This window comes from Thermobia domestica, chromosome 6, assembly GCF_964235325.1.
Source record: "Thermobia domestica chromosome 6, izTheDome1.hap1.1, whole genome shotgun sequence".
Classification (NCBI taxonomy): Eukaryota; Metazoa; Arthropoda; class Insecta; order Zygentoma; family Lepismatidae; genus Thermobia; species Thermobia domestica.
The window spans coordinates 70,335,695-70,348,628 of record NC_137459.1 but is presented as its reverse complement, the minus strand read 5'-3'; the positions used below and the strand labels follow the sequence as shown (position 1 = coordinate 70,348,628).

General features: G+C 36.4%; 2 protein-coding genes across 4 annotated transcripts in view; one reads left to right on the top strand and one right to left on the bottom strand.

Moving 5' to 3' along the window:
• LOC145688047 (serine/threonine-protein kinase ATR-like) overlaps positions 1-12,934 on the bottom strand; it is a 297,516-nt gene that overhangs the window by 61,346 nt on the left and 223,236 nt on the right. The gene's annotated exons all lie outside the window — the stretch shown is intronic.
• LOC145687683 (uncharacterized) lies at positions 28-3,211 on the top strand. The gene is made up of 3 exons (XM_081761138.1): positions 28-532; positions 1,446-2,322; positions 2,705-3,211. Exons 1-3 carry the CDS (start codon positions 371-373, stop codon positions 3,067-3,069), a joined length of 1,404 nt encoding a protein of 467 aa, XP_081617264.1. The 5' UTR covers positions 28-370; the 3' UTR covers positions 3,070-3,211.

Genomic DNA, 12,934 nt, shown 5'->3' with positions numbered 1-12,934 from the left:
TCCACTTCTATCTTTATCTCACCTCATTTATTTATCTATTTTCTATCTCTATCTTATTTATTCATCTAAATTAAATAAAAAATATTTAAATAAAAATCCTGTAGTTTTATCTTTTAAAATTTGCATTTGCTGCACCATCTCGTCTAACTAAAAGCTGTGAAAGACGAGAAAGCAAAGAAAGCTTTGATTGGCTCTCTAGGACCAATCAGAATACGTTGTTCATGATAAACAGCCAATCAAAATACTTCAATTGTTTTGTTTAATTTTCGATACTTTTAATGAGGCTCCCTATATATCTGAGTCGGCTTGTGCAGGATTTTAGTGTTTGTCTAGTCAGTGTGGTTTCCTCAGTCTGATTTCAGTGTGAAGTATGGAAGTGTTATCAAAAAGGGAAAGGTTTAAATTAGCAGACAACGGGTTTCAGTATGTTTTCGACAAGGACAGCGTGGATGGAACAAAAAAATTTTGGCGATGTGAAAGAAAGGCGGAAAGGTGTAAAGCTCGTGTTCACACAGACGCCAGAACTGGGCAGGTAAGTAAATGTCATTTATACATAGTTCAAGGGCATAACTCTATATTTGAATTGCAATATTAACTAATCTATCAATAAACAATAATTATATTCGTTCGTAATATTTATGGAAATAGTTTGCGACATCGGTTGAATGTAAAAAAGTGCAATGCATGTTCATCTTATTAATATTTTGAAAAGTAATATTAATTTTAAAAAATAGTTAAGTACTTCCGTTTTTCTGGCTTTGGTTTAGGCCTCGTATGGCCGCCTTTTGACAAATGTCCAGGCCAAGTAAGAACGTGAGCACTCTGGGCATCCGTCTTCTACATTTTTAACATTTTGGAATTTCAAGTTTCGTGTCCATGTTTCAGTTTTAAAAATTTGCTCACACAATTTGTTTGCTTAGGCCTGGTCTGGCCATTAATAGTAATAAGTGGGTTGTTCCCGTCGCACGCTCCCTAAACCATTCATTATTACTGAGAAAGTAAGCCTATAGTTCGTTTTGTTTTTTTCGTTTGTGGCATTTGTTTAGGCCTGGTTTGGGTATCTTTTGACAAACGAATGCCCAGACCCAGTATAACTATGGGAAACACTTAAATTTTTAAAATTCTCAATTTTAAACACACCAAATTTGTTTGCGTCTATATAGGCCTAGTTTTTGACATATTCTAAAAGAAAAATGCGTTGTCACGTTTACGCCACCAATCCAGGTTGCAGTTTTGAAAATCTGCCTGCAAGTCTTGCGTTTAAGATTTATTATTATTACTATTGAAAATTCGACGTGTTACATTCGTAAAAAATGAGTCTATTATGTGTGTTAGTGTACGTATCAAGCCAGTGACTTGTTACTTCAAATGTATTGAACGCTCCTAGCGTTGTGCACTGCTCCGATGATATATATATATATATATATGTTTTTTTTTTTTCATAGGTGCTACGAAGAATGAACGATCACAACCATGATAGTGATGCTTCGGGAATTTTTGTTGCAAGAGTTCGAAATGCAATTAAACGCAGGGCAGAGACAACGATAGAACTGCCATCTCAGATTATTACAAATGAAATCCAGGAGCTTCCTGTTTCTGTCCTAGGGAAGATGCCTAATGTAGATGCCCTTACAAAATTAGTGCAAAGGAAAAGAAGAGACGTTCACGCCGCCCCACCTCAGCCACGAAGCTTATCTGAACTCACTATTCCTCATGAATATACGCTATATCACCCTAGCCCCGGAACTTCCGAAAGCTTCTTACTCATTGATACGGGAGATGAAGATCGAATTCTTGTTTTCGGAAGAGAGACATTCTCAAACTGGCTTGGACAATGCAAAACATTTTACATGGACGGTACCTTCCGTCAAGCGCCTGCGTTGTATTCCCAAATTTTTGTAGTGATGGGAGAGCGGCATGGATTTGTGCTACCAATTTTTTACTGTCTACTGCCGAATAAACAACGTCGTGTCTATGTGAAGTTGTTTTCAGCTTTAAAATCAAAATTACCAAACTTTCAGCCACAGTCCGTATCAATAGATTTTGAGATAGCTCTATTTCAAGCAGTGCAGGAAGTGTTTCCAGATGCGCAGTTATTTGGGTGTTTATTCCATCTCGCCAGAAATCTAAAAAAGAAGTTAGGATCCGAATCTCTTCTGCCACAGTACAACACCGACCCTGACTTTGCTCACAAGGCCAGAATGATAATGTCTTTGGCTTTTGTACCTATTCATGCACTGAACGAAGCTTTTGACACAGTAGCAGCCTACGTGCCTGCTGAACTGCAACCTCTAATTGACTGGTTTGAGGACAATTATTTAGGTATGAATTCATTCCTTTTCTTTTATTTTTTTTTTTTTCAGCTTTTAGTATGTGGTTATTCGAATCAAAAGCTTTGGTTTACATATGATTTTCATTTAATTAATGCATATTAATTTTTATATATATATACATAATAATTAATTTTGAAAATAATTTGTAATTACGTTATTCCCACACGAGAGAATAAGTAACCAATATTTAAATAATCTGAAATATCCTCTCGTGCGCCCATACAATATACATAGATACAGTAATCAGTTTCTTAACAGTTTCTAACTTCATAATTTTCACATAAATTTCCCATTGAAAACTGCTTTCTGGAGTAATTACTGCTAATTCTAATTATTTATGACTTTGTACTAATCGATTTTTTTTCTTTTAGGCAGACTAAATCGAAATGGAACTAGAAGATCTCCAATATTTCCTGTTCACATGTGGAATGTATATGAAAGGGTCAAAAATGATCAAGCAAGGACCAACAATGTGGTAGAAGCTGCTCACCGCGCGTTGCAGTCTGAGTTGCAGATGGATCATCCTTCGATCTGGAGACTCATCGAAGCTCTGAGGAGAACGCAGAGGAAAAGAGATTTGGTGTTTGAAATAATGATGCGGGGTGAAGAGCCACCCAAAAAGAGACGGAAATACATAAAGGCCGATGACAGAATCAGAAAAATTGTAAATAATTTTGGTAATGTTGAATTCATTGAATATTTAAGAGGGTTAGCCCATAATGTCGTCATGGATTGATTTTTCGCTTGTTCGCATGTTGATCTAATTTTTGTATTATATAAGAAAACTAGGAAATGAAGAAATAAGACAAACTGTTAATAATTATGTTAATGTTAATTGAAACATATTGATTTAATTTTTGTATTTTTTTTAAAAAAAAAAATAGTAATTACATACTTACGAATATTAAAATTTGTTTTCTTTCGTATTACGTTTGCCTTAAGTCCAATAAGGAACTACCAATAAAAGATTTCTGCCCATTCGAGTTGAGGGAAAGATGTTAATACAGGGTGTCGAAGACATTGAGTTTAGGAACTGCAGTATGCCGTATTTCTAGTATCGCTTTTTTTTTTTAATTAACATTCCAATATAAAAATCAAAACTTAACGCACTTTCTTTTCGTCCCAGAGTGAGCATTTAATCTACATTAAAGAAAGTGGCGAAAGGAAAAAAAGGTGTGTTTTCAAAGTGAAAAATAATAGTGTACATATATTGATCATTTAGCCACTAAAAATGTTTGACATTCACACTGATTGCATAACTACAGTAGTCCGTCTGCTTTAAGTTCTTTAATGGAATAGGTCCACTATGTATGTAATGTAGTCAATCATATCTAGTCTGGTCTAGTTATTTTTGGCTTGAAAAATTATCAATTAAAAAGCACACTTAACTTTGGTTGAAACTTAAATTTACAAAATTTAATTGTTAATTAAGTTTTTAGAATTTTCAAATTCCAATATTTCTAGTATGTAAAACAAAATCCAGTATATTTCAAGAACTTCCACTACAGTGGACACTTTGTGATATCTTGATTCGAACCTAGGATACAGCGACTAACACAACCACTTTTTAATTTAACTCGCGCCCAAACGTCTGGCGCCCAAATGGCTTCGCGCCCAAACGTCCAGTGCCCAAACGGCGGGGCCCAAACGTCCGCGCCCAACCGGCGGCGCCCAAACGTCACGTACCCGTGCTGTGTTTGATATATGTATCTAACAGAAAAAGTATCATGAGATTCATGACAGAATTCATGACATGAGATTCATGTAGTAATAAAAAGACGCTTGGACGGAGGAAAAATAAATGTTACAATTTGGTATTGGTGTAAAAAAAAAATGCGTTGAATCATTGTGTGTATATCATGGCCATCTTGAATTCTGCATTTTGTATATCACACAATATTTTTTAAATAGAAAGAGGTGTGTGTGCCACATAAATTTAGGCTAGAATCTTCCTACAAACGAGAATCTGAACTGATTTTTGACCGACCGCTGTTCGTTTACGAGATAGCGTATGCTACGTTTGACATTTATTCCTAGTAGAAAAAAGTATCGGGATAGGCAAGTAATAAAGAGGGCGTTCATCATATTCTTCACGTTTCTGTTCGTTTGCTTGCGTTTGTAAAATATTGTGGGGTGAATTTCCAGATGTGTTAATAGTAGGTATAACATACTTTAGTAATAAGTATACTGGTTGTTAATTGTTACTTTACGATTATAAAATAATAAGAATGCTCTTAATGTGCAAAGTTTCGAACATTCAGTTGAGCTCAACAACTTCGTTCCAATAGAAGAGGCTGGTAGCAATGTTTTATATTGTCGGGGTATTGTGCTGTGTGAGGTTAATATGGTAAGGATAAAATGGTAGAATAGCTAGAATATATATTATCCAAATTAAGAAATATGATACTTAAGTTTTCTAGAGCTTTCGTAGATAACCCAAAAATTCGCAGGAATATATGTTGTTTACCGACGAATCTAACTTGAACCTGCATGGGTATGATGATAGAATGATAGTTTTTCGACAAATAAATTCAGAGCTAAGTATCACGAACTTCTGCCTACTGTAAAACACGGAGGAGGAAGTGTAATAGTTTAGGTTATATATGTTCATCAGATGTTGAAGAGTTAGTGTGTGTTGACGAGATTATGATACAAGAAATATATCTTAACGTTTTTAGGACAAATATTAACCAAATAGCAGCGGAAAATTGAGAATGGGGAGCACTTATAATTTTATCAAAATATTAATTCCAAATACAAAGTGTATGTTGTAAGGAAATGATTGTTTTACAACTGTCGAAAAGTGAGCGAAATCCCAGCCCAAAGTACCAACTTTAACCCCACTGAGACTCTTTGGAACAAGCTGCAACGTAAGGTCAATATGTACGAATTACGGTGAAAGAAGGTTTGAAAAAAGTATCACGCACAGCGTGGAACAATATTTCCCAACACTATACCAGTAAACAACCATGCTGAAACGCATAAAGGAAGTTATAAATCATCGTATGTTTGCTATTAAGTAATAACTGTATTAGCTTAGAGGGAGAAAATAACTTTAGAGGACATTTGATAATAGTTTGTTTCATGATGTTTGAATATTAATGTGATGAGTGAAACACAGAATGACACATGCAAATTTAATTTGGTATATTTTACTTTTATTCTTACTTTATAGTTTATATTCATTGAATGATTTTTATAAGTTTCGCAAATACGAGTGTGTGTATGGGAGGGGAATATGTGTATGCGTGTGTACGTATTAAATATCTCGTACAATTATTTTTAAAAAAAAGAAATCCAAGAGTTTCAATATTAATGTGAGATTCTGTATCTTGCGACAAATGTGTCAGCTGGTAAGGGCCGAAAGTTAGTGTTGGAAGTGGTGGTTATACTTAGAAGGAAAGCGTTTGAGAATGTTGACACATACCCTGAAATAAGGTTTTGCTATGGTTTATGCTGTGTGAACTAGGTCAGATAAGTCAGGTGACTTTAGCTGTACCGTCAGCGACACAAGCTCTTTCCATCTATTTAGTAAAATTTATTTTGGAAATAACGGTGGAACGTACACAGTTTCACCGAGTTGCAAGGCTGGAACGTACAGAAAATTACATTTTTTTTTTTAATTTACTGAAAACTATACTCAAATTGTTCTTTCATTTTGAAGTTATTTACGAAACTAATTTCATCAAACCGAAAGAACTTTTGTCGCTGACTGTACAACATTGAGAAGATACGTGATAATGAGTACTTTTAGTGAGTAATTCAAATTGAGTAGTGAGTAGTGAGTAATTGGCAGTTATTGAAGTATTATGTAAAGGAGCCTTAGTGGTTATTTGTAGCTCTGTGTAGGTTTAAGGAAGAAGCCAAATAAAAGGAAATACGAAATCGTTTCTATTCATGGATCAGAGTTCAGTCCAACGAATTCTAGTACGAAGTAGTTTAAAACCTTACCTTTAATTCATGTTTTGTGTGCGGATCAAATGCGCGCCATTTTCAATTACTTTCTACTACATCTTCGCAAGAGCTTATACCTGGGAAACAATGAGGATTTGGTTGACATTTTGATGGTTCGATGTGATAAGAAACGGATTCCTTTAATTAAAACTATTTTTCTTTGCAATTTCCTCCAAACCTACAACTAAGGAGCGATTAGGATTTGCATGAAGTTTAGGTTGTGATAACAATCAAATTCGCTAAATTTTTAATTTATTTTTACTGCCACTTTCTTCCGAGTTATGTCCGCACAAGAAGTGTGCACAATGGGATTGAAAACAACTCACAGCAGAACACAAGAAGCGTCTAGGAACCTCCTTGATCTTTCTGCTGCATTATCACCAGGAAGGTGACCAATCCTTGGCGATCGTCTCCTGGGACAAAACATAAGTGACCTACGATAGAAACAAAACAGCAGTCCATGCACTGACAACACAGCGATTGGCTCCTTAAGACCGAATTCAAACAAATCTTGTTTAACGTCAAAGTGTTGTGCAGGTGTTCTGGACAAACAGGGTGTCTTCCTAATCCAGTTCTTATACCAAGGGCACACTAACACTGCCTAACGGAATTGTGAACACTAAGAGACAACTATGGAAGGCGATCCTGAACAAGAGAGGTGAAATGCTGAGCGAAGGAATAATTATTGCACGATAACACATATCTCCATACATCAAGCCTATTCCAAAACTATGTGTCTGAAATATCTTTGACCATTCCTTCTACAGGTCCTCACCTCGCGCCCAGCGACTTCCATCCAGGGCTAGATTAATTCATCCGGAGGCCCGGAGCTAGAAAAAATATGTGGCCTCTGCTGACTTCGCTTCCTTTTTTTAAAACTGATCTATGCTAATCTATCAAGACGGTGGATGTAACAAACGAAGAAATTTGTTTCATATTTTTGGTCATATTTTATCTTATAATGATGATTGTATCTTGTATGATTCTTTTTAGACAGCAAGTTGAGAGTTTGATCAGAGTGGAGGCCCGGGGCTACAGCCCTCTTGAGCCCCCCCCTTAATCCGTATCTGCTTCCACCCGTTTCTCCACCTGAAGCGATACCTCCCCAGACACCATTTCAACACCGCGACTGAATTATTCATGCTTGTGACATTCTGGTTCCAGTAATGCCGGTAGAATTCTTTGACACAGACATACCAAAAACCGTGCCACGTTACGGCAAAAGCCTCAACAAGGACAATGAATATGCGTAAATGTAGGTTATGTATCACTACCTCCAAAGAAGAAGACGACGACGACGAAGAAGAAGACGAAGTAGTAGTAGTAGTTGTTGTTGTTGTTGTTGTTGTTAATAATAATAATAATAATAATAATAATAATAATAATAATAATAATAATAATAATAATAATAATAATAATAATAATAATAATAAATCTGATGTACGTGTTTCATTTTACAGCCCATCGGAACTTACTTTTTGGATGCGCTTCATGTTTACCGAGAGTTGAGTCAACAAGACACGATTATTCAATACAATAATCTTTGCACGTTTGTATGGGAAAATTACATCAACAGACTGCATGCACGAATATAATAAAATGAAAAGAAATCTTTCAGTTTAATGTCCCGCGATTATGCCCTTGAGCCTAAAGAAGACGATGCTTAAAGCAAGTGATTGATGATGGAATTGGCGGAATGAGAAAGTGGGAGGAGACGGGAGTACCTCGAGAAAACCCACGGACAAGATGTTGTCCACCACTAACTTACTTGGCCGGGGATCTAACCATGAACCACCACAGGAAAGTGCTCTATCACTGAGCCATCGTGCCCCCCCCACACACACGAAGATGGTAGTATCTGACCTACACCAGTGTATAAAGAACATACGTCATATCACCTGAAAAGTGAATCAATATTCTATTTCGCGTTTCGGTTGAAGTATTGAGTCAAATGACGATGGAGTGTTATATGCTCGCATTGCTCCTTCAAGTACTTAGAGATGTAGCATCAGGGACAATCGCTATCACGTAGGTCGGTTCTCCGTGAAAGTTTGCTAGCGTCCCCGTCTCTCTGGGCTTGTATTCTCGTGACATGACATAGCCCGATCAGACTATCTGTTAATAACTGTTCCTACACGTCTGAAATTCCATTTCCACACCTGGATCAAAATATAAAAATACTTATTAGTATGAAAAATATTCTATGGAAAGCACCTGTTTAATTTTTTTGTAAGAACATACACATTAACGATCTGTATACATCGTTAGGCGAAAGTATTGGGACAGGCCAGTAATAATGACACTCATAGACGGAGGAAAAGCAAATCCTGCAATTGGTATTACTGTAAATACTGCATTGCTTGGGAGTGTGGCCACCGTGGAAGCCATCTTAAATTTCGCCAATTGCATATCACATATTTTTTATTTATTTATTTACTAGTTGAATATACTCATGCTTCGCACGGGGGCTGTATTTGGAAGTCAACGCCTGTGGGAGTATCACTATTGATCTCAGCGACCGCGAAAACTGAATTTGATACTAATATCGGTCATTTTGGGCTATTTTTTTTACATGTTTCGGATTCCTTCCTTTCTCTCCCCCCCTCCCCCCGCTGACTCCCGGCCCGCATGCAATTGTAACTAAATTTGCAAGTCACCGCTAATGGAAGTGTCACAACTGATTTCAGCGACAGCGAAAACTATGGATTTGACACACATATCGGTCATTTTGGATTACTTTTATGTGTCTTGGTATCTCAGTCCACCCCTGCCCCCGGTGACCCCCGGCCCGGAGCCGAATAGCGTGAATTTGGAAGTTAATGCGATCGGAGTTTTACCATTGATTTCAGCGACCGCGAAAACTATGAATTCGTCGCTAATATCGGTCATTTTCTACTACTTTTACATGTCCCGGTAAACGCCCCCCTGGTTCGAATTTTGACAAAAACGTTTAACTTTGGTCTGGAGCCTGGACCAAGGTATTCGTGACTAAAATTTGGCAACTCTCGGTCAATTTGTCTGGTTCCCAAGCCGGTTCCGGTAAACGCACCCCTGGTTCGAAATTTGAAAAAAGGGCTTCGTCTTGATCTGGGGCCTGTGCCAAGGTACCCCTGACCAAAATTTGGTAACTCTTGGTCCACTCGTCTGGTCCCCAGGCCATACACAGACAGACAGATAAACAAACTCTTTATTTTATTTATATTAGATTATTGTTATTATTATTTTAATGGAAAAGGGTATGATTTTATAGTTCAATTTAGGCTTGAATATTCCCACAAAGGAGAATGTAAACTCATTTTTGACCCATCGCTACCTGTTTATGAGATAGGGTGTGCTGTGTTTGACATATGTATCTAATAGAAAAAAATATCATGAGATTCATGACAGGGTAGTAATAAAAAGACGCTTGAACGGAGGAAAAGTAAATGTTACAATTTGGTATTGGTGTAAGAAAAAAAAATAAAAAGCGTTGAATCATTGTGTGTATATCATGGCCATCTTGAATTCTGCATTTTGTATATCACACAATATTTTTAAATAGAAAGAGGTGTGTGCGTCACATAAATTTAGGCTAGAATCTTACTACAAACGAGAATCTGAACTGATTTTTGACCGACCGCTGTTCGTTTACGAGATAGCGTATGCTACGTTTGACATTTATTCCTAGTAGAAAAAAGTATCGGGATAGGCAAGTAATAAAGAGGGCGTTCATCATATTCTTCACGTTTCTGTTCGTTTGCTTGCGTTTGTAAAATATTGTGGGGTGAATTTCCAGATGTGTTAATAGTAGGTATAACATACTTTAGTAATAAGTATACTGGTTGTTAATTGTTACTTTACGATTATAAAATAATAAGAATGCTCTTAATGTGCAAAGTTTCGAACATTCAGTTGAGCTCAACAACTTCGTTCCAATAGAAGAGGCTGGTAGCAATGTTTTATATTGTCGGGGTATTGTGCTGTGTGAGGTTAATATGGTAAGGATAAAATGGTAGAATAGCTAGAATATATATTATCCAAATTAAGAAATATGATACTTAAGTTTTCTAGAGCTTTCGTAGATAACCCAAAAATTCGCAGGAATATATGTTGTTTACCGACGAATCTAACTTGAACCTGCATGGGTATGATGATAGAATGATAGTTTTTCGACAAATAAATTCAGAGCTAAGTATCACGAACTTCTGCCTACTGTAAAACACGGAGGAGGAAGTGTAATAGTTTAGGTTATATATGTTCATCAGATGTTGAAGAGTTAGTGTGTGTTGACGAGATTATGACACAAGAAATATATCTTAACGTTTTTAGGACAAATATTAACCAAATAGCAGCGGAAAATTGAGAATGGGGAGCACTTATAATTTTATCAAAATATTAATTCCAAATACAAAGTGTATGTTGTAAGGAAATGATTGTTTTACAACTGTCGAAAAGTGCGCGAAATCCCAGCCCAAAGTACCAACTTTAACCCCACTGAGACTCTTTGGAACAAACTGCAACGTAAGGTCAATATGTACGAATTACGGTGAAAGAAGGTTTGAAAAAAAGTATCACGCACAGCGTGGAACAATATTTTAAACCTTACATGCTGAAACGCATAAAGGAAGTTATAAATTATCGTATGTTTGCTATTAAGTAATAACTGTTTTAGCTTAGAGGGAGAGAATAACTGTAGAGGACATTTGATAATTGTTTGTTTCATGATGTTTGAATATTAATGTGATGAGTGAAATACAGAATGACACATGCAAATTTAATTTGGTATATTTTACTTTTATTCTTACTTTATAGTTTATATTCATTGAATGATTTTTATAAGTTTCGCAAATACGTGTGTGTGTATGGGAGGGGGATATGTGTATGCGTGTGTACGTATTAAATATCTCGTACAATTATTTTTAAAAAAAGAAATCCAAGAGTTTCAATATTAATGTGAGATTCTGTATCTTGCGACAAATGTGTCAGCTGGTGGGGGCCGAAAGTTAATGTTGGAAGTGGTGGTTATACTTAGAAGGAAAGCGTTTGAGAATGTTGACACATACCCTGAAATAAGGTTTTGCTATGGTTTATGCTGTGTGAACTAGGTCAGATAAGTCAGGTGACTTTAGCTGTACCGTCAGCGACACAAGCTCTTTCCATCTATTTAGTAAAATTTATTTTGGAAATAACGGTGGAACGTACACAGTTTCACCGGGTTGCAAGGCTGGAACGTACAGAAAATTACATTCTTTTTTTAATTTACTGAAAACTATACTCAAATTGTTCTTTCATTCTGAAGTTATTTACGAAACTAATTTCATCAAACCGAAAGAACTTTTGTCGCTGACTGTACAACATTGAGAAGATACGTGATAATGAGTACTTTTAGTGAGTAATTCAATTGGCAGTTATTGAAGTATTATGTAAAGGAGCCTTAGTGGTTATTTGTAGCTCTGTGTAGGTTTAAGGAAGAAGCCAAATAAAAGGAAATACGAAATCGTTTCTATTCATGGATCAGAGTTCAGTCCAACGAATTCTAGTACGAAGTAGTTTTAAACCTTACAAAGTGTGTTTAGTAGACGAGCTGACGGCAAATGACTTTCGACACCGCAATGAATTTTAGGAAGTAATGATGCAAAATATCGATGACACAAGTATTAATGTAAGTGATATTGTATTCTCTGATGAAACGACATTTACTTTGAATGGTCACGTAAACTGACATAAACCGCATTTGATAATGGAAAAGCTTACCTATTGGATCAATGGAAACCCGCATTGGATGTCGGAAAACTGAATATTTGGGTAGGATGATAAGAAAGATCATTATTGATCCTTTTTTTTTCATTGACTGCAATCTGACAGGTGAGAAATATTTGACAGTGCTTCGTAAACACATTCTTCCTGCTATCAAGTCTCCAGATGTAATTTTGATAGCGTTTGAATCCAACAGTCTGGAGCGTCGCCACACTATGGATTGAATTTTTGACAATACTTACATAAGAGATAAAATAATTTCACAACGATGGATTAGAAGACGAGGTGCCATCGGATGGCCTACAAAATTTTCCGATCTATAAGTTCTGGAATTCCTTCCATAGAGGTACATTAAGAACACGTTGCATCACAACAAACCACACACCTTGAATCACTTACGGCATCGTACTGTGAAAGACACAAGAAGACTTCCTCGTGATATGCTACAGCATGCACTTTCCAACTTTTACGACCGAGTGACCTATTGCCAGACAAGCGACAAAGTGCAAATAAATGTCATATCTTCTTGTTCATACTCTCTGTAATATGCACTATACAGTTGCTCACAGGAACATAGTAAACCTTTCAGATACATCTAAATTTTTAATGTTAAACGTAGCACATTCTATCCCGTAAAGGATTAGCGATAGGTGAAAAGTGAGTTCAGATTCTCATTTATGAAAAGATCCTAACCAATATTGATATGGCACACATATCCTTTCCATTTACAGAATACTGTCTGATATCCAATGTGGCGGAATCCAAGATGGCTGCCATGATGTCCACGCCCTCACTTAACGCAATTTTCGCATCAATACATACTGCAGCCTTTCCCTTTCCTCCGTCCACCTGCCTCGTTATAATTACCTATCCAGATACTTTTGCCTCCTAGATACAAATGTCAAACACGG